Source organism: Tachysurus fulvidraco, chromosome 13, assembly GCF_022655615.1.
Source record: "Tachysurus fulvidraco isolate hzauxx_2018 chromosome 13, HZAU_PFXX_2.0, whole genome shotgun sequence".
In the NCBI taxonomy this organism is placed as follows: domain Eukaryota; kingdom Metazoa; phylum Chordata; class Actinopteri; order Siluriformes; family Bagridae; genus Tachysurus; species Tachysurus fulvidraco.
Genome location: NC_062530.1, coordinates 19,638,161 through 19,663,679, shown reverse-complemented (window position 1 = coordinate 19,663,679; position 25,519 = coordinate 19,638,161). Strand labels below are relative to the sequence as shown.

The window sequence follows — 25,519 nt, the reverse complement described above, 5'->3', positions numbered from 1 at the left end:
TTCCCTGAACTTAGTGAAGATTCTTCATGGCATGGAGTCTAAAAGATGTTTGAAACATTCCTTTGAGATTGTGCTCCATGTTGACATGACTGCATCACGCAATTCCTGCAGGTTTTTCAGGTGCACTTTCATGCTGCGGATCTTGTTCCATCTCATCCTAAAGCTGTTCTACTGGATTCAGATCAGAGACTGGGAAGACCACTGAAGAACACTGAACTCGGCGTCATTAGAAGAGGGTAAAATGTGGAAATGAAGCGATGCACATGTTCAGTAATAACACCCAGCTCCAAAAGTGTAACAAGACCAGCCTGGACTGGTGACACAAGGCAGGTTGCGTCCATGCATTCATACAGTCGGAGCCAAATTCTAACCTTATCATCTGTGTGCCTCAGCAGAAATCAAGATCAGACCATTTTTCCAGTCTTTACATACTGTAGCCAGGGTTGGTGTTTGTGCTCACTGCAGCCTCACCTTCTGGTCCTTGGCTCCCAGAGGTGACCCTGATGTGATCATCTGCTGGTGTAGCCCATCAGCTGCTTTTCTGGTTCCCACAATTGTGCAGAGTGATCATCTGAATTACTGTAGCCTTTCTGTTAGCTCCAGCCAGTCTGGCTAGTCTCTGTTGAAGGTTCTCTCTCACCAACAGGTTACTGTCCATTTGTATTGCACCATTCCGAGTAACCAGAGACTGCTGTATGTGAAATTCCTGGAGATCAGCAGTCCTAGAAATACACCACCAATCAAACAAAGCAGTATCTGATGTGTGTGAAAAGAATCACAGAACATTATACTTCCTTGCATTGCTTAGAAATCCTTCAGGACCGATCACATCATGGAATGAACTTCCCCTAGATTTCTAAACAGTCACTGGCTGATTTCAAACCAGGTCTAAAGACCTCCTTCATCCTGAAGTCCATAAACCTGCACTTTTTAGAGAAAACAATTCTCTATATTGTCTCCCAGCAGGGTTTTTAGACTGCTGTTATATTTAGTCCATGACCTACTGATACAGTAAAGATTCATTCATTAATTTAGGCTCATCAGTGTCATACTTATCGACATGACAAAGCACTCCTGTACGTGTAAGTCACTCTGAATAAGGGTGTCTGCCAAATGCCTTAAATGTTGATCAAGTTTCTTGCCTGTTGCTGGGTGCAGTATGTGGCAGAATTAGAATTCAAGTGAAAAATGACACGAGTTACAGTTTAATACAGATTCCTCGCACGTCCTGTGAAAAATGCCATGTTGATGTATCATCACATCTGGTGTACAGCGGGCATAAGGGCGTTGGGTTTGGAGGGAAAGATTTGTACCACGTGCAGTGCATACATACTTTTGAGCAGCATTGATTTAGAGTGTTTTCTGTGTTTAACTATGTGTTCTTTCACAAATCGTTCGTCACAAGGTGCCTGAGTCGACACACTGCAGCAACGGATAAGACGGAACTCGGGTCGACATCCAGACTTTAGTCATTTAATTTTTTTTTTATTTATTTAACACAATCTTTTCCACAAAGTGGGCATGGGATTTTTTTTTTCTTCATCTGTGCAGCTGTTCACCTTGTCCATCTAAGTCAAGCATTCACGCTGTCGTGCATGGAACACGTTTGAACTCCTTGGATCCCAAATACAAAGACGTACTATAGAGTTGCGCGCTTGAAACATTGCGGCAACAATTTAGTGAAGTCTGACACATTTGTGAGCGATGGTCAGGCATCGACAAACGTTTGGTCATATAGTGAGTCTAAGATACTTGCGGACTTTCTTCTAACGTTCTGTTAGATACTGAGATCTGTACTGCAGAGGATCTGTGACCAGGTGTGTGTGTGTGTGTGTGTGTGTGTGTGTGTGTGTGTGTGTGTGTGTGTCCATGCAGCTGGCTCTGAGAGCAGGTAATGAAAAGGAAGAGGGGGAGACGGCGGATACAGTGGGTTGCTGCTCTCTGCGTGTCGAGCACATTACCTTACACGACACTCTCGGCGGCGATAAATGCGTTGTAGAGTTCGACTTCCTGGGTAAAGATTGCATCCGTTACTACAACAAGGTTCCTGTCTCGAAAAGGGTAAGGGGTCTTGTGCATAAACATTTTAGCTGATCCCAGCAATCCCAGCTGCAATAAATAGTTGTTTAGCCACTCAGGTCCATACCGTCTCACACTGCGAGTCAGCTGGAGGTCTAGTGTAGAAAGCATATTAAAATATCTTGCTATAGAAAGCAGCTTGAGTCGAGGCTCTTTTGCTATAATATATATATATATATATATATATATATATATATATATATATATATATATATATATATATACAGTATGGTAATTATTGTTTTGCTTCTTCTATGGTAGTATAAGAAGGCACATTAATTTAGCAGGTGCAAAAAGGAAAAAAAAATAAGGTTTGCTTCAGCACTGTTTGAGAACACAAGCTTTCATTATTTAAATGAGAACATTTAAACAAAAAGTCATGAGGTGAGTAATAATTAGTGCCCTGCATATTTAGCAGGTTGATTTAGAGTAAACAAGAGTTGTTGAAAATGTCAGGTGTAATTGAGAGGAGACGTAATTTGCAGCCGCCCGTCTTTCCTCTGCCTAGATGAATAAGAATCGGCGATCCTGATGGTGGCATCTGTTGCCAGTGGATTCTATGAGTGTGTCATATCGGTTTGTTCACTCTATCAGCTTGTGCAATGATGCAGTGCCTGAAAGGCAATGTGTGTATATGTATCTTGTGTATATGTTGTGTATGCGTATATATGTGGTTTGTATGTTGTGTGTATGTGTATATATGTGTGTGTGGTTTGTATGTTGTGTGTGTATATGTTGTGTGTGTATGTTGTATGTGTATATATGTGTGGTTTGCATGTACATTGTGTGCATGTGTGTATGTTGCGTGTGTATATGTTGTGTGTGTATGTATATATGTGTGTGGTTTGTATATGATGTGTGTATGTTTTGTGTGTGTATATGATGTGTGTATATGTTGTGTATGTGTATATATGTGTGTTGTGTGTATATGATGTGTGTATGTTGTATGTGTATATACGTGTGGTTTGTATTTTGTGTATGTGTGTATATGTTGTGTGTATGTGTGTATGTTGTGTGTATATGTTGTATGTGTATATATGTGCGGTTTGTATGTTGTGTGTGTGTATATGATGTGTGTGTGTGTGTATGTTGTATGTGTATATATGTGCGGTTTGTATGTTGTGTGTGTGTATATGATGTGTGTGTGTGTGTGTATGTTGTATGTGTATATGTGTGCTTTGTATGTTGTGTATGTGTGTATATGTTGTGTGTGTGTACAGTATGCTGTGTGTATATGTTGTGTGTGTGTGTATATATGTGTGGTTTGTATGTTGTGTGTGTCTATATGTTGTGTGTCTGTGTGTATATATGTGTGGTTTGTATGTTGTGTGTGTGTGTATATATGTGTGGTTTGTATGTTGTGTGTATGTTTATATATGTGTGGTTTGTATGTTGTGTGTATGTGTATATATGTGTGGTTTGTATGTTGTGTGTGTGTGTGTATATATGTGTGGTTTGTATGTTGTGTGTGTGTGTGTATATATGTGTGGTTTGTATGTTGTGTGTGTGTGTGTATATATGTGTGGTTTGTATGTTGTGTGTATGTGTGTATATATGTGTGGTTTGTATGTTGTGTGTGTGTGTGTATATATGTGTGGTTTGTATGTTGTGTGTGTGTGTGTATATATGTGTGGTTTGTATGTTGTGTGTATGTGTATATATGTGTGGTTTGTATGTTGTGTGTGTGTGTGTGTATATATGTGTGGTTTGTATGTTGTGTGTGTGTATATATGTGTGGTTTGTATGTTGTGTGTGTGTATATATGTGTGGTTTGTATGTTGTGTGTATGTGTATATATGTGTGGTTTGTATGTTGTGTGTGTGTGTGTGTATATATGTGTGGTTTGTATGTTGTGTGTGTGTGTGTATATATGTGTGGTTTGTATGTTGTGTGTGTGTGTGTGTGTATATATGTGTGGTTTGTATGTTGTGTGTATGTGTATATATGTGTGGTTTGTATGTTGTGTGTGTGTGTGTGTATATATGTGTGGTTTGTATGTTGTGTGTGTGTGTATGTATATATGTGTGGTTTGTATGTTGTGTGTATGTGTATATATGTGTGGTTTGTATGTTGTGTGTATATATGTGTGGTTTGTATGTTGTGTGTGTCTATATGTTGTGTGTATGTGTGTATATATGTGTGGTTTGTATGTTGTGTGTGTGTGTGTATATATGTGTGGTTTGTATGTTGTGTGTGTGTGTGTGTATATATGTGTGGTTTGTATGTTGTGTGTGTCTATATGTTGTGTGTGTGTGTGTATATATGTGTGGTTTGTATGTTGTGTGTGTGTGTGTATATATGTGTGGTTTGTATGTTGTGTGTGTGTGTGTATATATGTGTGGTTTGTATGTTGTGTGTGTGTGTGTATATATGTGTGGTTTGTATGTTGTGTGTATGTGTATATATGTGTGGTTTGTATGTTGTGTGTATGTGTATATATGTGTGGTTTGTATGTTGTGTGTGTGTGTATATATGTGTGGTTTGTATGTTGTGTGTGTGTGTGTATATATGTGTGGTTTGTATGTTGTGTGTGTGTGTATATATGTGTGGTTTGTATGTTGTGTGTGTGTATATATGTGTGGTTTGTATGTTGTGTGTGTGTGTGTGTGTATATATGTGTGGTTTGTATGTTGTGTGTATGTGTATATATGTGTGGTTTGTATGTTGTGTGTATGTGTATATATGTGTGGTTTGTATGTTGTGTGTATATATGTGTGGTTTGTATGTTGTGTGTATGTGTTTGTGTATGTGTATATGTTGTGTGTGTATATGTTGTGTGTAAGCATATACTGTATATGGGGTCTGTATGTGTTTGTGTATGTTGTGTGTGTGTGTGTTATGATAAGCGTTGTAATGACGTGTGAGACACACACCACCCACTATTAGGAGACTGACAGGTCCATGAACGAGTCAATCACAGCTGCACTATGTTCAATCAGCGAGTGAAGTAGATCCTGCCAGAAACTCCCTGACTGTTTGACAGCTTTGTCGTGTGTGTGTGTGTGTTCACCCTCCTTCACCCCCACCCTCCATTCCCTGCACATGGCTGATTAATTAGCATTGTACATAGTTTAGCCGTTAGCGAGAATAGAAAGGAGGAGTTCTCAATTATATTTGACATTTTCCACAAGATCCTGTTTTCTTCACCTCCTCCTGAATAAACTCTTTGTCTCTTTGGAAGTGCTGGAGCCCCGGGTTTGATAAACATATTTATTTTTTGTTTGTCTCTCACTCAGGTTTTTAAAAACCTCAAGCTTTTTATGCAAAACAAGCAAGAAACAGAAGACCTGTTTGATCGATTAAACGTGAGTATAAACCTCCCTCTTTATTCCCCCCCTTCATAATTTCTTGGCCTTTTCAGCACCACCAAGGTGCCTTAGGTGTCAGATCTGAAGCGGGTCATGTGTTAAACCGAACGAGAGCGTGCATATTAGCATATTATCTTTTGAAGTCCGTTCTGAAAATCAGCTTTGAGAGCTGGAGAGAAGGAAAGTGAACAAAGGAGAGAAGGCTGGAGAGGCAGGCCAGCTTGGTAATTGTAAGTGTGAGTACAGGGACATGGTAATTTGCTCTGTGCTGCTCTTTGGCACTGAATAGCACAGTCTCAAATCTCTGGCCTCTGCCATGTAGCTCTGCAGAGATTAGTACAAATCATATTACATGCTGCTTGTGTGGGATTGGGCAAATACCTGAACCTAGTGTCATTCGTGACTAAGATATTGAACACTCCGCTTTTCCTCCTGCGACTGCGCCACAATTCTGTGTGCGTGTGTTTTCTTTCTTTTTCAAAGCAGTAAAAATTTCGGCACGTTTGAAACGAATATCACTCCGGGGAGTCACAAGAGTGCTTCCACACTAAAGTGGGAAGTGGTTTGAAATCTGGATGATTTTTTTAGAAAAAGGCAGAAAGTGTTTTTTTTTTTTCTTTTTCTTTTGTCACCCAGCCAATCAGTCCACAGCTCAGAGAGCAAGTGAGTAAAACCAACACAGAACACGAAAAGTGAGTCGCGTTGGTAAATGAATACTGTACTGTATATAAGGAGATTTAAGGAGATGGAGATATTTGGAAAACAAAGAATAGATTAGGTGAATAAAGAGAAATCATTCTTTGTTCAAAATCGCATGCTAATTAGCTCGTAGCTTTTTTTGTTTTGTTTTGTTTTTTTATTTCCCCCCCAAAGGTGTTATAAGGTGGGGGGAAAAGTGTGACTAAGGTTTGTCTATTATGTCACAATCAGCGGAATCTTATTCGCACATCACAGGTTTTACAGATTAATAGGAAAAGGAGAAAAAAAACCCAACAACCTCTGACTTTATATTAAAGATATTCAAAAATAAGTTAGAACGTGAAGTGAATTTGAATCAGCTAGAGGTGATGAACTTTAGATAAACACAGATGATGCCTGTTTCAGAAATAACTGTTAAATAAATAACTGTTCGCATTAAGTTTCCCCTAACATTAGCACTAAATAACAGTAATGGAGCAACACTGCATTAGGAGCCGTACCAAACCAAATCGTTAATCATCATCTAAATTAAAATTCAGAACGGAGGCCGACTAGCACATTTCCGTATTTACACCTCTAGAGAGCAGAGTTCAGTAAGCGATCAACATGCTGAGACATGCCGTAATTAAATTTTTGCTAATTTATTTGGTTTTAGTCATGGATGTGAATAAACATTAGTCAATGCCGGAGAGTTTTATTAATATTTAAGCGAGCGTGTTGACTCACTTTGTGCAATGAGGTGAACCAAGTGAACCTGTGGGAACCAAAGGCCTTTTCTTTGCATTTTTCTATTTAAAAAAAAAAATTTTTAATTAATAATTGGCCAGTAATTGAACAGTTATCTGCACGGTTGCTTTCGTTTTTCAGAGTTCTGGGTTTTAGTGATGGAAAGATAAGAGGGAAGGAAAAAGGTGGCCTTGGTGTCGAAACTAAAGAAAGTACAGGGATTTCAAGGCTTAAATGTAGGACGTTCCTGTCTGGCCCACTCGATTATCTTCTCCGAGGTCACATGCAGACAGATTTAAAGCATAATTGATGGATGGCAGATTAATTTCTGTGTTTCATCGATTAGTCAAACTTCAGCGTATACGATGCTCCTGTGACGTCGTCTCCTGCTTCGGCAGCGTCTTGTAGTGTTGGGATTAGTGGAGCATGCGCACTAACCCCACTGATACCTGATATCTGATACCTGGATCTCTAGCGAATCATCCCTAAATAAAATAAAGCACAATTAAATTGCATTACTGTTCTGCAATTCTGTCCGCTCACACGGAGTCAGCTAAAATGGGATGAAAATGGAAAAAAAAATCTTTTTCAAAACCCTAGAGGGCATTTTGGGAAAAGCTCTCTTCCAGTGATCCACGACGGCTGTAGGAAACGAATGAAAGAGACTCGTCACAGAGCAGGCGTGTCAGTCCCAGGCTTCAGGCGTTCATTTACTGCAAAGAATTTACAACCAAGCACTAAACATGACAAGTTTATTTAAGATGCTTAATTTGTCCGGTTACTGATGGTACGGGGCGAGCTGTGATTCTTGTGCTCACAGCCAGCACAGATGTAAACAGCCTTAAATTAAAGCTGACACACTGCACTAACTTGTTATTTTGGCTTTGCACTCCAGCACATTTAAAGCGCAGTGGTGCTGCAGTACAGAGCCTGAACAACAACAACAAAAAAGTCACCGTCCAATTATTATGAAGTGCACTATATCTGTGTGTGTGTGTATAAAAGAGAGAGACAGAGCGAGCTGAGCTGCAGTATCTCTCGGGTCCAGATGTGTCCGTGATGATTCTGGCTTGCCTCTATGTTCTGTCAGGAGTTGCAGCCAGGGTCATTAACACAGATAAACACACTCCTGCTTGCCAGCCCTGTGGACGCCAAAATACACTCGCAGTTCACATCCCATGCTTTACTTTTATAGCCATTCAAGTGAATATATGCTATTATAGATCTGACATAGTGCATACACACACACATGTTGCACCTGGGAGCTACTTGACTACACATGGTGTGTGTGCAGAGTGATCAGGTGCGATGTGTAGGTGGTTGTGGTAGCTGCAGATTGCTCGAGAGCCTTTGTGTTGGACTGTTCAGTTAACCTGCGAGTACCCAGCTGGTGTCATTATGCTTTAGTCTCTTTCTGAGTGTCACAACTGCTTTTCATTTCAAATGCAGACGGTATGATGGCCCCCACTGCACTTTGGAGATGATCCCCAAAGTGACCATTCAGTCCCAGTGTAAGCAATCTCTAGACACACACACACACACACACACACACACACACACACACACACACACACACACACACACACACACACACACACAATGTAGCCCCCAACCTATTGGACTTCTGTTGACTTCAGCGTTTTTTCCCACTTGGCAGAAAATCCTCAGCTGCTTTTAACCTCACCCTCCAGGGGTTTCCTTAATCAACACTTCAAAAGCTCTATTTTTGTCCCCCAAAACAAGATAATTCCTTTTTTTTCAGCACACGTGTCTGCACAGTTGTATACTACTGTATAACCATGGATGAAGCTCTTGTATCCTAGATTAATCTGCTTGTGCACACCAACACTTATTCAAATGAAAGAAATGTCCCCAAATCACCACATATGGTAGGCAACTTGCCGTTAAGAAGCCGAGTAATGGGTTTACTTGTTTTTAGTTACACAATACCTGTACCTTTTAGTTACACAATACCTGTACCTTTTAGTTACACAATACCAAAACTTTGAACCCAGGGACTCCATAGAAGACATCGAAATCGATCTCGACTGTGGCTTGATTGTTGTTGGTGTGTGTGTGTATGTATGTATGTATGTATATATATATATATGTGTGTATATATATATATATATATATATATATATATATATATATATATATATATATATATATATATATATATATATATAATTAATAAAAATTGTAATGAAATAAAAGAATTTATTTATGCTTTTAATAGTTAATAAATATTACAATTAAATAAATAATTATATATTATAATTAATGTTATAATGTGTGTGTATGTATGTATATGTATATATATATATATATAATAGAAAAAGGGCCTTGACTCAAACTACTTTCTATAGCAAGATATTTTAATATGCTTTCTACACTAGAATCCCCTGGGATTATCAAACAAACTCTCCAGAGTCTGTCTTGTTGAAAGAGGTCAATGGAGAATGGTCAGTCTGGATCTAGCTGATAAAAAAGGCTACGGTAATTCAGATGATCACTCTGTACAATTGTGTTGAGCAGAAAAGCATCTCAGAATGCCCAAGATGCCAGACCTTGATCCTGATGTGCTACAAAGGCAGATCATCACATCAGGGTCGCCTCTGGGAGCCAAGAACAGGAAGCTGAGGCAGCAGTGGGCTATGGGTGAAGACTGGAAAAATGTAGCCTGGTCTGATGGATCTTGATTTCTGCTGTGGTACACAGATGATGAGATCAGATTTTGGCTTCAACATCATGAATCCATGGATTCATACAGCCAGGCTGGTGGAGGTGGTGTAATGATGTGTGTGGAATGATTTCTTGTCACACTTTGGGCTTTTCATACCAATTAATCATCACCTGAATGAAACAGACTGAGTGTTATTACTGACCATGTGCATTGCTTCATTTCATCTCTTCTAATGGCTACGTCCCAGCACTGTCTTGCGTGATGCAGTCACGTCAACATGGAGCTGAATCTCAAAGGCATGTTTGAAACGTCTTGTAGAATCCATCCATGCAAAGTGAAGGCCTACCCAGTGTCTGTTTTTTGTTCGATTCCTAGTATGATGGATATGACGAATAAACCGCCGTGTTTTTCTAAGGTAGCCAGTCTTCCTATTACTCCGAGAAAGCTGCTAAAATCTATTATACAATGTTAGATTTTATAATACTGTTAAAATTCCCCGTGCTGTGACTTCCACATAAAATTTTACTGAAAACCGAATGCTTCCCTCATGAACAGTGGAAAAGCATGAAGAAAGAAAGAAAAAAAAAAACCTTGGTCCAGTATATTTTATGGGCTATGTTTTATTTATGCGTTTGATTTGATTAGAACAGCACGTGCAGCTCAGTCATAAAGAAGCCAGATGTTCGAAACCACGAGTCAACAGTGTGTAAGGATCCAGATCAAAGCCAGGCTTTGAGAGGGCTGCTGGATTATTGGCATTCAGATTCAACCAATAAAATGATCTCAACGAGGGCAGACTGCAAAGCATGCTGGGGTTAAACCTGAGCAATAAGGTACCAAGCGCTCATGGAAGCAGACGTCAGGGCATCGTGTAATCAGTGCACAATAAAACGTGACGGTTCGACGTGCTGTCTATAGAAAATAAACAACAGTGGCAACAAAATAAAAGCAGATTATTTTCTTATCATCCCACATTCCAATGTGTTTAATGCCTCTTAGTCTACAGCTGTTTGCCAAAAGTTAGTGTTTTCTATTAAGGATTAAGGAATACTTTGGGTTTTTTAAATCCGTTTATAAACCAGACTCTTTTTTTTTTTTTTTTTTCTTTTTCTTCCCCTCCCTAAGTTGATAAGAAAAGAACTGCAGCTTCACATGTCACTGAGAGTGTGCTGTTTCTGTCCTGACTTTACTTTAGGTCAAAAAACTTAAAGGAAATGCTTAACCTGTTTCCGTGGACTTGAGACTCCATCCAAAGAATCTTACAGGAAGAATCGTCATATTAACGCTATGGTTTATTTATTTATTATTATTTTTTAAAATATATAAATTTTTTTAGAGCATTGATTTTAGAGTGTTAGATTCTGTGGCACACCTTCCATACAAGTGCATGTGCATAAGCTGTTGCCATGGAAACGAAAACGTATTTCGAAAAGAGCATGTTAATATAAACCTGAGATTTGAATTCGTCACAGTTCTAGCCGGAGCTGATGTCGGAGAGAGAATTCCTCACACCGTCTGACCAGTCAGATCAGATGGAATAATATATGTTGGGATTTGTATTGTTTTGGTTTGAAATAAACGGTTTTATTCCTAAACACTTCAATGTAATTGTTCAGCCAAGGGAACCGCTGAGAAAATACATTTATTTGTTTAAATGTTTTGTATTCAATTTCCAACGTGTCGTATACATTTGCCTGAAAATAATCTGGTTATTTTGATGCCAGAACTGACAAAGAAAGAAAGCTGAATGCTGAGAACTTGGAAGATTGATGATCCAGAGCTCCCCTTTGGCCTTACTGATAATTCTCTATAAATCTTAATCTTTTTAAGCATGCAGAATAAGTAATCATGCTGTTTTTCTTGTAGTACACTTTAATGATTGTGCGCTTAGATAAATGAGAGTGAGGATTTTGCTCGTCGCAGCTTCCTATTCATGCCGACAAACCTTGTTTTTGACTCTTGAAGATCTCCATTGTGTGCACTTAATGATGTTCATTTATCTTTTATAGCTTGCTTTTTGAGTGGTTTATTATTTATGCAGTATAAATATAAGCATTACTGAGGTGTTCACATTTCGAAGTCTCTTTCTGTAATAACGCCGTAATTGTTTACACGTTGCTGCAGATTTGTAGCAACATCCTGTTTATACAGAAATCTACTTTATTTTGCTTAAAAGATATCAATTATGGAACAATTTAAAGACTATTTTGTGAAAAGTATCAGTTTGATGGAACACTTTATCCGGCACAGTAACTGCATTTTGGTGGAGAAGAGCTGTAACGTGTCTTATTGGTCTGTTGTGAATAACGCACATGTTGAGGACAGTACACATGTTAATAATTCAGTTTTCTGCTTTATAACAGTCCTCTTCATGCTGACTCTGCTGAATTAAGTTATTTAACATGCTTACATATCGTTTCACATATAGTATGTATGCGTGCGTGTGTTTGTGTGTATATATAGGGAGAGAGAGCGAGAAATATGTATAATGTATTCCTATTTTTCCATTTGCATTTTTGTTGTAGTGAGATTGATCTTTCGAGTCATTTAATGTCTTGTTATTTAACTCCAACCCATATATATATGTGTGTGTGTATGTGTGTTATTTTTATCGATTTATTTATTTATTTGTTTATTTATTAATAACCATTTTATTTCTTTTTTTTTTCCATTTGATTTAGAAATGCTAGGTTCCAAAATAGTCTTGCACGTTCATATGTGGATATATATATATATAAGTCGTAAATAAATAGTATAGTAATAAATATATAATCTTTTTTAAACTTTTATTTACAATTTTCATTTTATTTATTTTGAGCTTAGATATTTTTTTCTAGACTCCAGAGTGTTTTTAAGTGTATACGTTAAAAAATAACAAGCAAATGAACAACGATAGCTTTGTGCATCGTGCAATTTATTACTTTTATTATCCTTTACTAATACACTGTGAAAATGGATGCATTCTGAATTTTGCTTGCATAATACATACTAAGGTACTATTTATTTATTTATTTATTTATTTATAGTGTTTTTCTTGTGCACTGTACATTATTTGAGTGACTTTTTTCCCCTCATTTTATACAACTGAGCAATTAAGGGTTAAGGATCTTGGCCAAAGGGATTAACAATTAAAACAATTTTGTTTAATGTATAAGTAGTTAAAATATAAAAACAAAAATCGTATTTAAATACTTCTAAGCTCCAAAAACTGCCTTTTGCAACCAATATCTTAAACGTTGGAGAGTCTGCTTGTGGCACTGTAGAACCACCGCAGACCCACGTTTCAATCTCTGTGCCACAGTGCCATCTAGTGCCATCCAAACCCACTGAGGATTATTATTATTATTATTATTATCATTATTTATGGAAAATACTTTACTGTGTGTGTTTCGAGTGTATAGGTGCAGTAATGTCTTCTCTGTCTCTTTTTCCAGACGGCATTGTTGAATAAACATCTGAGTTCTTTGATGCCTGGTCTCACAGCCAAGGTTTTTAGGACGTACAACGCCTCCATGACGCTGCAGCAGCAGCTCAAAGAGCTCAGCAATCGTAAGTCTCTCACTGACTGTAATTAACACTGTGCTGGATTTAGAACATTCATTTCTCCTTTGCTCAGCACGAGTCATTCCTATGATGGCATTTTCCGGACTTTATTCAAATGCAAATGCTAATTAGAAAATGCTAATTCAGATGTCTGTTCGCAATTACGTTTCCTTTACGAGCACGCCTTTATTCAAGACGTATTTCAGACTCCGTGGCTGAGCAAAGGTGCGCTTGCCTTTGTGGTTTTGTGCACGGTACTGTACAGTGGGTGCCAAAATTAAATTGCCAAAAGCAGATCGGCATTTTTTTTTCCCAGTATTTCCCTACGCAAGTTTGCATTTGCATTTTCACAGGCACATTTGAGGCAGCCCTGTCAATCAAACTCTAAGGGCGGGAGTTTGTGGTCTCAGAGATGATGAAATCACTTCTTGTGGCAGTGGGAAAAAATCTCAGAGAAAACAAGAGATAGAGATGTTTTCCTGCTCTCCAAGAAGGACACTTGCCAAGCGATTAGTTCTCGATGTGGGCGGAGTTGCAGTACAAACAGAACTCGGCTTCTAGGGTCTTTTAACTCGCACTTGACCATAAGAACACATCGTTTCTACATTTTTGACTCTGTCCAGTCTAAAAAGCAAAATCAGGGCTCGTATTCATGAACATTCTCAGTGCAAAGAGTTGTGACACAATTCTTAGAAATGTGGGCGTTTAAAGAGTAAAGATTAAAACTATTCATTAAGCATCTTAACTCTTAAAAGAGCTCATAAGGTCAGAAATGATCTAATTTGTCACTACAACAGAAATATCCAAAGTAAATTAGGAGCTCTCTGAGATGATTCCCCGTCCTGGTCTTTAAGCCAGTGTTAGTCGAGTCTCCATCACCTGGAATTTCTTTCTCTGCCTGGACTGTACTGCTACGGTTCCTTTCAATTCCCCTTTCGTTTGTGTCGATATCAACACCTTACTCAAAACACTGACACGTCCACACTTTTTGACCCCCAGGTTTGCTCATGTGTTGATACAGTGACACTGAGCTCAAAGCTGTAACACTGAGGTGTGTGAGGATTTGTGTGGACAGAATTGGAGACAGAGGCTCTGCTGGACATTCGGAGTGAATATACAGTATAAGGCACTATATAGTTACACCTCATGCAGTGCTGCACTGTGATTGGCCCTGGACCTTCTCTCTCTCTCTCTCTCTCTCTCTCTCTCTCTCTCTCTCTCTCTCTCTCTCTCTCTCTCTCTCTCTGTTTTTGTCTCTGTCTTTCAGTCTGCTTCTCTCTCTCTCTCTTTGTTTCTGTCTCCATCTTTCAGTTTGCTTCTCTCTCCCTCTCTCTCTCTCTCTCTCTCTCTCCCTCTCTGTGCATTTGTCTCTTTCAGGCTGATTCTGTCTTTCGGTCTGCTTCTCTCTCTCTCTCTCTCTCTCTCTCTCTCTCTCTCTCTCTCTCTCACACTCACACACACACACTCTCTAAGTCACTCTGGGTCACCAGAATCTCCATGGCGATAAGGAGGTTCATATTTGGAAAGCTCAGAGCTCACAATTCAGGGTGACACTGACAACACAGCCAGCTAGCAGCAGCACGTAGGTTCGGGATGAACGACGACAGTAGATTCCTATCATCGACCATCAAGTCGGGCATTTTATAATCTGGTGTGTGTATGTGCAGCTTTAGGATGGACCACAATAAAGTGTCGTAGTTCTCCATGTCTTTTCTTTTTCACCTGTTCTGTATATTACAGGAACCTTAATAAGCTGCCGTCTAACAGAGCAGAGTCACAAAACATCTTTCTGTGATGTGTAATAGCTTCCTTTGTCCATGCTACTGAACAGATAACGCTGTAAATGGCTTGGCTCACAGAACATGAATGGAGACTTCAATTAGGAAAATAAAACAACGTGGTGTTTATCAGGAATTCACTTCAGTACAGGAATTTCGAGCCATCTTCAGAGCTGTCTCCATATACACATACACATGCACATGCAGTGTGTGGAATTTGTTAAGGAGCATAAGGAGCTTAGTTACAACTAATAACTCAGAATCTTTATTTAGTCGTAACCTCAGTTAACTTCTCTTCCTGACTGCGTTAAGCCGAAATATAAGGTAAACTAACTTGTGACTGCCGCAACAGGTAGGTAATAACCAGTTTCTGGTATGTTTCCACTCTAATAGTAATGTGTGTACCACATGTGTTACATACAGTATATCTGACCACATCAACTCAGAGGGCTGAAGGTGAGACTGTCATCAATCAGTATGGTTTAGGAGATCATGATCGGATAATGTGTGCTGTGTGTGCGCGTGAGAGAGAGTGTGTGTGCACGCGTGAGAGAGAATGTGTGTTTGTGTAAGTGAGAGAGAGAGAGTGTGTTTGTGCAAGTGAGAGAGTGTGTGTGTGTGTGTATTCGTGAGAGTGTGAGTGTGTGTGTGAGTGTTGATCATGCATGACAATCATTTATCAGCTTCACTGCCTTTCTCTTATATACAGCTTCAGATAACCAGGCTGAGAAGCTGCTGTCCTATAACAGAGCGAACCGTGCGGTTGCAGTTCTCTGTAACCATCAGCGGGCGGCGCCAAAGACCTTCGAGCAGTCCATGGCCAACCTGCAGGCTAAGGTGAGGAGAGAGTGTGTGTGTGTGTTTGTGTGTGCATACAATAGTACCTACTGCGGTTTGTTTTGAATAGAACTGAAGAAAAGCTCTAACACAGCACAGTGGAGTCCATCATTGTAACATTACTTACTTTATGGCTTATTTAGAGTCATTTGAGGTGCAGTGACACACAGCCCTCTAACATAACTAATAGGTTTATCAGTGACGTTGAGGGAGGAATTTGCATCTTTACTCACCCACCATCATTAGTAAGCTATATTAGTGAACATTCTATTGTGATTAGTCACACTTACACAAACTACAGTCACATCCAGGACATCCTGTTAGGAGTTTCATGCAGTTGGCCAACTCCCTAGATGTGTACAGGATAGAACAGAAGTCTTTATTTTGTCAAACATACCTTACAGCACAGTGAAACTCTTTCTTCACATACCCATGATACAGCGCCTCTGGAGCAGTGAGGGTTAAGGGCCTTTCTCAAGGGCCCAACAAAGGCAGCTTGGCAGTGCTGGGGCTTCAACCCCGATCTAGAGGGCTGCATTGGGATTGGGCTCCCGCGGGACCCAATGCAAATCTCGTGGAGCGGGCGGTTTCACCTTTGCCCTGGGCGGGAGAGGGTGGTCAGAAAATTTAGCGGGAGATCCGCGGGAGTGGACACAAACATTGCGGGTGCGGGCGGGAGTGGAACACGCAGCTTGCAGGCGTGGGCGGTCCTGGTCAGAAATTCAGCTGGAGCGGGCCGGTGAGGGTTTATAAAAAACAGTCCCGTGCAGGGCTCTACCCCGATCCTCCGATCAGTAACACAGGGCATTAACTGCTTGAGCCACCGCTGTCCATAACGCCTGAGTTTAACATGAACCATGCCAGACATTTCTGTGCTTTGTAACTGTATGTAGTATGAGTGGATCTGTTTATACATTGCTGTCACATGTGTGTCTTATTCTGCTTCTCTCTTTAAGATTGAGAGCAGGAAAGAGCAGCTAGCGCTGGCTAAAAAGGAGCTGAAGCAGGCCAAGAAGGAAGCCAAAGCGAACTCAGACAGCAAACTGCTTGCGTAAGTGTCCTTTAATGAAGTGAACAGTGTGCAATCAGCGTGCTTCTCGTTTTAATGTGCTTTAACGCGCATGCCCTTCCCTCCCCCTTCCTCCGAGGACATAAGGAGGAGTGCAACGTGGTAGGTTTATTAAAATCATCAGTTGTTTTCTCATACGGTTATGAGATATGCACTTTAATGCACTCTGTTTCTTTGTTTAGCCATTATTATTTGTTTAGCATTGCACACTTGGTGTTTCTCGCACCGCCTGTGTGGGAGCGGCAGATTCTAACAGATGATAGATTTATATCCTGTATTAAAATGCAGATACTGTGTTCATTCTTAAGCCCAAAAATACATTTAAAGTAACGGACGTTAAAAAATATTCCTGTATAAAATATACACATCATGTATATAATTCCTTAAAGTACTGAAGTTTGTAAACTATAGCGTACGATTTGTACGAGAGTCAAGGAAGCTCCAGAGTATTAAACACCTCCCGACTTTCTATGCACTGTAATAGATAGTGTTAAGACACGTGTGTGTGTGTGTGTGTGTGTGTGTGTGTGTGTGTTAGTGTGGTAGAGAAGAAGAAGAAGACAGTGCATCGCTGTGAAGAGCAGTTGCTCAGAATGGAGGTTCAGGCAACAGACAAAGAAGAGAACAAGCAGATCGCCCTGAGCACCTCCAAACTAAACTATCTGGACCCACGCATCAGTGTTGCCTGGTGAGGCTGTTACTTAAGGCATAAACCTCCAGCTTCCACACCATACCGTAGGCGACATTTCAGTTTAGTAGCCATTGAAGGCAGTGGACACATTTCTTTCGGCATACCCTTATTTTCTGACCGATGATGTAGAGAAGGATTGTGTTTAACTCCCCTGTTTCCTTTTACAGACAGTTCACCTCACTAGCTTCTTAAATGATTTATTCATCAGTTCTGTTTCTTTTAAATCATAATCGGTTTATGATTGATTCGTCAATCCACGTTGTCGTATCGAATCATATTGATGCAGATATTTTCTAATATTCTCTCGCCGTCACCTTTTGTATGTATCAGGTTCACTCCAAATAAATAAATTAATTAAATAGTAAAAAGGCAGAAAATCCCTTTTTTTTCTTCAAGGGCACTTGATTGACACATCAGAAAAGCGTTCAGCCTGCCGTCTGGATCTCGCACCAGTTCCAATCTGAATTTCTGAATGTCCAAAAAGAGTAAAATTGCCCTGCTTGGCATCCGGTGTCTCCCACTAGATAATCATGAGCGTTTGTGAGCTCACGCATGTGGAAGGAATGGATAATGCTTTCCACTGAGTGTGTGCCACTGCTGGCTGGCTTCACATGGTGGAAGCAGACCCTTATAGCCGGGAGAAAATCAGCAGAAAATGCAAACTGCTTCTGTTTTGTCTCACTTGATGTGACTGATGACATTAAATCTCTCTCCAGAATGGTTCATTTTAGCAGATTTGCTATAGATTGCAGGATCAGCCATGATACTGTGCCCCTGGAGCAGTGAGGGTTAAGGGCCTTGCTCAAGGGCCCAACAGTGGCAGCTTTGGCAGTGCTGGGGCTTAAACCCTGATCTGCCAATCAGCAACCTAGAGCCTTAACTGCTTGAGCCACTACGAATGCTGGTCAAATACTAGCACCACCTACCGATAAACAATATTAATATGGCAACCAGCAATTTTTTGTGTTTTTGCTATTGTACTTTAAAAAATGTAAATAATGTGCTATAATTTGCTGTATTTTTTCTTCTATTTTGCTTCATAGGTGCAAGAACATGGAGGTGCCACTGGATAAAATTTATAACAAGACTCAGAGGGATAAGTTTGCCTGGGCCATTGACATGACTGAGCTCGACTTTATGTTTTAATGCGTTTACAGTTCCACTTAAAACTTAACCTGAAGTTTGTATACAAGCATTTATAGACTCCAGCTTTTAGCATCAAAGTTTACTGCTTTTAGTTTGTGTTCTTATAACAGCAGTTTGTTGTTTTATTACTATCAATTTCAATAAATATTTGTACGTTTCTTATATTCAGTGTCACACAATCATTGCGACATGTTGGTTTTTCCACCTGGAGCAGGCGTCACTGTGGGAGTGTGTGCTCACTTCAGTGTTTATTGAAGGGGTGGGACTGCAGTTTGTGTTAGAGGACTGAGTGAGTGACTCAGATGATAATCCAACTAGGACAGAGAAGAGACTTGAAGCCTGCGTTCTTTGCGTTTTGAGGGATTACAGGTCCAGACTCGCTTGTGGCTGGAAGTGATCAGGAATGCAGGCCGAGGTCTGATCAGTATTATGAGCGCACTCTCTGTTTACAACATCTGTTTACATTTAACGATGGATGTTAAATGAAGCCATTGTAGAGAATGTGGAAATGTGGTGGTGTGTGAAAACACATTGCACATACTTATGTACATGGTGCTACAGTTTAACCATAAGCAGCAGGTTTGTTGTATGGTTGATTTACAGTGAGTTAGTATCCGTGTTCTTCTGATTAACATCTGTTTACAAGTCTCTGTACAGTGGTGCGAACATCTGCATGTTAGATCTAACACGTGTTTGTTGACCCCTCCTATGCAAATCATGCATACTACACTTTTAACCTTTCCAGCAGCTCAGATCGAATTAACTGTAGGGGAAAAGCACCAGGTGTGCTTGGTGTAGTGGTTACCGTCACTGTGCACCAGCTTTATCTAGAAGAAACTGTGCCAATTAAAAACAAGTGGACAGAACTACAGTCTCTTTAGTCAAAAAAAAAGGAAAAGGAGCTTTTTATCTTTAGTTTTCCTGTTTTTCCCCTTAAATTTACTAGGCACAGAAAAAGATCTAGAAACGATTAGCCCTCTTGTCCTCCAATGTACTTTTTTTAACGCACCCTCTGTGCCATATGATCAGGTGCTACATATACTTAGATGTGCTTACTGTTTTCATTAGCATTGTGAACAATAATGCATTTGTTGGTGGAAAAAAAAAAGAAATCTTGCTCCTGTTTTGTATGAAACCATTTTAATAGCACAAACTCAGTTAAAACTGGAATGGTTGGTCTTTGGCACACACAGAGAGTGCGCTCATAATACAGTCACAGGCCTCAACCATGCTGCTGGCTGGCCTTAAAGTGTGCTAAAAAAATGATATGCACTATCCATAAAGATAAGCCTCAATATTAGAGAACACTATCAGGAATATATCTATAAGTATTAGCTGAAATCAGTATAAAAAAAAGAACTATACAAACAAAAATCAGATCAGGTTAGATCAAGCTACACTACTGGGAAAATTTGCTGCTCTCAAAGTTTCCTTTATGCCATTGTAGCCAGGGAACCTGTTGAAGAGAATAGAGGAATTTAGGTCTACTGTAACTGCTGTACACTAAACAGTATTAAATAACCCATCCAATACAAAGCTTTGGTAAAATATTACCTTCATTAAGAGGCCTCGCCACCTTTGGCCTTGTTCTCTCCTTCTGCTTCCTCCACCCCAGCCTGAGTCATCAGGTCAGCGATGTTCTTCTCCAGGTCGTCGATACGTGTGCTCATCTCATCAAGTGGCTCACGTTAAGGAAGACAGACGAAGTACTATGCAACTGTGGATTATGGGAAAGCTGTACCTAAACAATGTGGCTATGATGAAATGTGTAGCCTAAAATAAGCTGAAAGAGCTCAGCAGGTAAGGTGGTTTGTCTGAATGGAAGAGACTCCAGAGTGTGTAGATTCAACACAGAATATAATTTGGAATGGTGTCTGTACAAACTAAACATACAGAATAATATTTAACATACTCCTCGGTATTAAACACTGAATAAGATCCCAGTCAGATCAAACCAAATAAGACACACAATCCATCAGTTATCAGTCAGTTTGTGGCTGATGACATCTTCGTAAAGAGCCATAATGGCCATATGAAATGCTGATGCTCTATTTCTGGTTAGACCCACATGGACAGCTTGGAGATACATGAGATCCCTGGGGACAGAAACACTTAGAAACCATAGAGGTGATTTTGGACTGCAGTGAGCAGATTTACACTTAAGCTTCCATCAGTGAACAGTTAAAAAAAAATACGTACACAATTACACTGATCTCTATAAATCTCTCTCTCTAGATAGATAGATAGATTAAATGCATATCACTGACAAACATTTGACGGATCCTACTTGTTCTGCTCATGCATGAAACCTGAACTATTATAAAAATCAGAGGATTCATCACTACTAGATGTGTGCGCCTGTATTTGTCCATGATCCGTGTTCAGTGATTAAGGATATTTCTTCCGATGATTTGATCTGACATGGTCTGAAATTTGTCCTGCATCTGCTGCAGCAACGTCTGCACCTGTCAAGTCACAACACAATCACGCCACCGAGTTACACTGTTCATTACAATCGACACATTATTATAAACTGCCTGTGCATAAATGATGCTATAACGACCATCGAATCAGACATTGTGACCGAGGAAACATGTAAAATACATTTCATAGTTGTTAAACATATAGTTTGTACATATAGTTTGAGTGCACGGTTACTGACAGTGCTGTATGGATTGCAACATAACCCACTCAGTCATTTCATTCTAGTCGATCAATCATCAGTTTAATCGCTTGCTGGGAAATTAATTCCCTAGAACTACAGATTATCTAATATAACTTCATTTCACAGAGCATCTACACACAGTATATAACAGAAAGCCTAGCACCTGAAGTGTTATGCTAGTTAGCACAGTGTTGTGCTAGTAAGCGCACATAGATATCTACACCTAGATGTCGCCTTGGGGTTCTAAAAATGCATCAAAACCGCCGCCAGCTTGGAACAGGGGTCTTGTACTTTGAATTCATGGACGATGCTGGACATTTGTGCTGTGTTTGAATGTTCAAATAAACAAAATCTAAAAACCAGACAGCATGAGATTACATTTCACAAGTGAGAATGTGTTTTATGATATTGAATGTTACAGAATTATATTTCTGGTTACGTTGGTTTGTCTCAGTCCTTGGTTAACGACCGCAGCTAATCCATGTTAGTTACCCATAAGTTTTTGACAGTTAGGAAAACCGACAATGTTTGTAAATTCCAAAGCTCTTAATAAGGACAGTAAAAATTGACTCATGCATTTATTAGATTGTCCTAGACTTAACACAAGCAGAATGATCTTTTATCAGATTACTTCACTTAAGGACATACTTAAGGACATTATGCTTGAAAAGGTTTTGGATCTTACGTTAATTAAAAAAAAGTATAACATGACTTGCTGTTAATTATTTGTTTTTATTGTATTTATATGATATTTGTGTTTTTGTAATTGAATTTTGGCCATGAAAATAGCTTTGCTTGCTGACATGGCATTAAATAAAATAATCTGAATCTGAATCTAAAGCAGAAGTAGGCTGTGAGGACATATTTGATGTTCGTGATCACATTGTTGAGACTCAAGATGGCATAGACAACCATCACTTTAGCTTAATTTCACTGAATGTCTCTACCTTTCAGAAGTTGAGACAACACCATGTCGCAAAGGTTCATACTCTGCAACTGCAGAGCAAAAGTCTAAGGAAGAAACTGTGTAGGTAGTTTTATTGTAGGGATAATAATAAACCAATACCATTTAAATGTTTAAATGAACACACAGTCACACCATTGTAGCAGTGTTGCATGCAGTAGTCTATAAGGTAAGTAGTGATTGTTCATTTGAAGTTTACTCAAGCGGAAGAATGTAAGTAATAAACACACACCTACTAGCACTATGCATTATATTTTGAAAAAGTAGATTATCTAGTTCCCGTTAGACCTTTGCCTACATTGACGATGATGCATTAAAAAGGAGGGGGTCCCCTGTTCAAAGATGGCTCTATTGACACATTCGTTCCAATGAACTGCCGTAGCCAAGGCGATATCTAGGTGTAGATGTCTATGGTTAGCGCAGTGACTGTTACGCTAGTCATCACGGTGACTGTTACGCTAGTCATCACGGTGACTGTTACGCTAGTCATCACGGTGACTGTTACGCTAATCATCACGGTGACTGTTACGCTAGTCATCACGGTGACTGTTACGCTAGTCATCACGGTGACTGTTACGCTAGTCATCACGGTGACTGTTACGCTAGTCATCACGGTGACTGTTACGCTAGTCATCACGGTGACTGTTACGCTAGTCATCACGGTGACTGTTATGCTAGTTAGCACAGTGATTATTACGCTAGTTAGCACAGTGTTATGCAATTTGGCGCAGTGATTGTTACACTAGTTAGCACAGTGATTACACTAGTTAGCACAGTGTTATGCTATTTAGCGTAGTGATTGTTATGCTAGTTAGCACTGTGACTGTTATGCTAGTTAGCACTGTGACTGTTATGCTAGTTAGCACAGTGACTGTTATGCTAGTTAGCACAGTGACTGTTATGCTAGTTAGCACTGTGACTTATGCTAGTTAGCACTGTGACTTATGCTAGTTAGCACTGTGACTTATGCTAGTTAGCACTGTGACTTATGCTAGTTAGCACTGTGACTTATGCTAGTTAGCACTGTGACTTATGCTAGTTAGCACTGTGACTTATGCTAGTTAGCACTGTGACTTATGCTAGTTAGCACTGTGACTTATGCTAGTTAGCACTGTGACTTATGCTAGTTAGCACTGTGACTTATGCCAGTTAGCACTGTGACTTATGCTAGTTAGTGTAGTGATTGTTATGCTAGTTAGCACTGTGACTGTTATGCTAGTTAGCACTGTGACTGTTATGCTAGTTAGCACAGTGTTATGCTATTTAGCGCAGTGATTATTACGCTAGTTAGCACAGTGATTATTACACTACTTAGCACAGTGATTATTACACTACTTAGCACAGTGATTATTACACTACTTAGCACAGTGACTGTTATGCTAGTTAGCGCAGTGATTATTACGCTAGTCAGCACAATGATTATTACACTAGTTAGCACAGTGTTATGCTATTTAGCACAGTGATTGTTACGCTAGTTAGCACAGTGACTGTTACGCTAGTTAGCACAGTGACTGTTACGCTAGTTAGCACAGTGACTGTTACGCTAGTTAGCACAGTGACTGTTACGCTAGTTAGCACAGTGTTATGCTACTTAGCACAGTGACTGTTACGCTAGTTAGCACAGTGTTATGCTATTTAGCACAGTGATTGTTATGCTAGTTAGCACAGCTATTTAGCAACCCCAATGTTTGAAACTCACCACTGCTGTAAGGTCCTGCACTGATTTCGGATCCGTCTCTGCCATGATTAGTGTGATTAGTGCGAACCAACAGTCAACCAAAACGCAGCGATAACACAAAGTCAATATCCAGCTAATTTGATCCGTGCCCCAGAAAACAACAGCTGTTGTCTAAACCGGCGAGATTTAGCGGAAGTCTCGCGAGACCTCTCTCGAAATCTCGCGTTGAACGAAATTTCAAGCTTCCCAAACGTTACAATAGCAAAAGACGATTCTAACGGAATGACATAAATAATAATACACAACCACACGTTTAGTGATGTAATAATCTGATGTGAAACGGGTTATTTGTGGTCCTGTTTGTCACGTGTGGTGTGTTTTTGCTCTGTAAAGCTCCACTCCGCCTCCTCCTGCACTTGGGCTGTATTTAGAACATGATCACAGTGAACAACACACCGCTGCTTTACTCTGGGCTTTACTTTTAATACATCAGTGCTACTATTAAAAACCCTCCATTTCTCAATATTCCTCAACGAAGCCTTTGGTGTATTTGTGGAGTAAAAATGGTATCATTGTAAGAGACAGGAACCTGAGCTGGCTGTAGTCTGTCTTCTCCTAGTAAAGGTAAACATGTGGCTTATCTTATAATGTCAAGCTGTAGACTACATATATTGTTGTATTATTTATTATTATTGCTACTTAGTTTATAATAATGAGAAAGACTCGTGACGTGATGTATGATATTATATATATGATATGATATATGACATGACGTTACTGTTTTTTTTTTCTCTTTTCTTTGTAAATAATTATAATTAATAACTGTCTCGTGCACTTTTGGGGTATTAAAGGGCGCGCGCGCTATTCTTAGACTACTAGGATTAACCAAACGCGCATGTTGTGTTTCTACAAGCGGTGTGTCTCAGTCTTAAAAAGACAAAATGCGTGAACAAACGGGTGTCTAACGTTTAAACGACATGCCGATGTGTGTAGGGTGTCTGTGTGTATGTCGACGACCTTGTACTAGACAGAAAAAAGGAAGTAGATTCCGTATAAACACGTGTGCCGAGGAACAAAATGAGTAGTATAAGGAAAAGCCTTAAAGGAAAACTCAACCCTGAACCACATTAGCCTTAAAGGGTTAAATCTGTGTGATAGGTCATGATGATGGTGATGATTTTGTTATTCCAATGAAAAGTTAGTGGTTGTGTGCTGTGATGACGTCACCAAGGGGCTGGGCAACATTAATAACACAATTACAGCTTTATAGATTTCAGAAATACATAAGGGAACATTGCCAAGTTGCACTTGACACACACACACACACACACACACACACACACACACACACACATAGAGAAAAACGTTTAACAGCAACGTTCTATGTGAAATTAGATGAGAAATGAACAAAGACGTAGTGAACAGCGCAAAAGTTGGTCTCCAAGTTACAGAACGCAGTGCAGCTAAACAGCAAAGATACTCAGAGATTAGAGTTGCTAGTTAGTGATCTACGAGATACCGAGAACTGTGGTGGTGGTGGTGGCATTATTAGCAGGAAAGGTGAACGTACGACCAGACGCAGAGTTGAGAGATCAAGAAAGATTTAAGTACTAAAGCGCTGCTGCAATGATCTCTTTAGGTAAAGGTAAA

General features: G+C 39.7%; 3 protein-coding genes across 10 annotated transcripts in view; 2 read left to right on the top strand and 1 right to left on the bottom strand.

Moving 5' to 3' along the window:
• zgc:173742 (DNA topoisomerase I, mitochondrial) overlaps positions 1-18,726 on the top strand; it is a 47,356-nt gene extending 28,630 nt beyond the window's left edge. For 7 of the 8 annotated variants that reach the window (XM_027161753.2, XM_027161758.2, XM_027161752.2 and 4 more), the window contains exons 14-20: positions 1,876-2,061; positions 5,316-5,384; positions 12,933-13,047; positions 15,529-15,656; positions 16,613-16,707; positions 17,264-17,413; positions 18,460-18,726. In XM_027161753.2, the coding sequence (XP_027017554.2) occupies positions 1,876-2,061; positions 5,316-5,384; positions 12,933-13,047; positions 15,529-15,656; positions 16,613-16,707; positions 17,264-17,413; positions 18,460-18,562 (846 nt within the window). In that variant the 3' untranslated portion in view covers positions 18,563-18,726. The remainder of the gene's footprint in view (positions 1-1,875; positions 2,062-5,315; positions 5,385-12,932; positions 13,048-15,528; positions 15,657-16,612; positions 16,708-17,263; positions 17,414-18,459) is intronic. The other variant, XM_027161760.2, reaches the window with a different exon arrangement.
• A 959-nt stretch (positions 18,727-19,685) lies between these two features.
• hsbp1b (heat shock factor binding protein 1b) lies at positions 19,686-24,022 on the bottom strand. The gene is made up of 4 exons (XM_027161767.2): positions 23,891-24,022; positions 20,961-21,027; positions 20,117-20,240; positions 19,686-20,018 (listed from the first exon to the last, which is right to left on the bottom strand). The coding sequence occupies exons 1-3, from the start codon at positions 23,933-23,935 to the stop codon at positions 20,122-20,124; spliced, it is 231 nt and encodes a 76-aa protein (XP_027017568.1). The 5' UTR covers positions 23,936-24,022; the 3' UTR covers positions 19,686-20,018; positions 20,117-20,121.
• Positions 24,023-24,355: 333 nt separating this feature from the next.
• The window catches only part of si:dkey-246g23.2 (solute carrier family 66 member 2), a 53,018-nt gene continuing 51,854 nt past the window's right edge, over positions 24,356-25,519 (top strand). The window contains exon 1 of the mRNA XM_027161763.2: positions 24,356-24,493. The gene's annotated coding sequence lies outside the window, so the exon portion shown is untranslated. The remainder of the gene's footprint in view (positions 24,494-25,519) is intronic.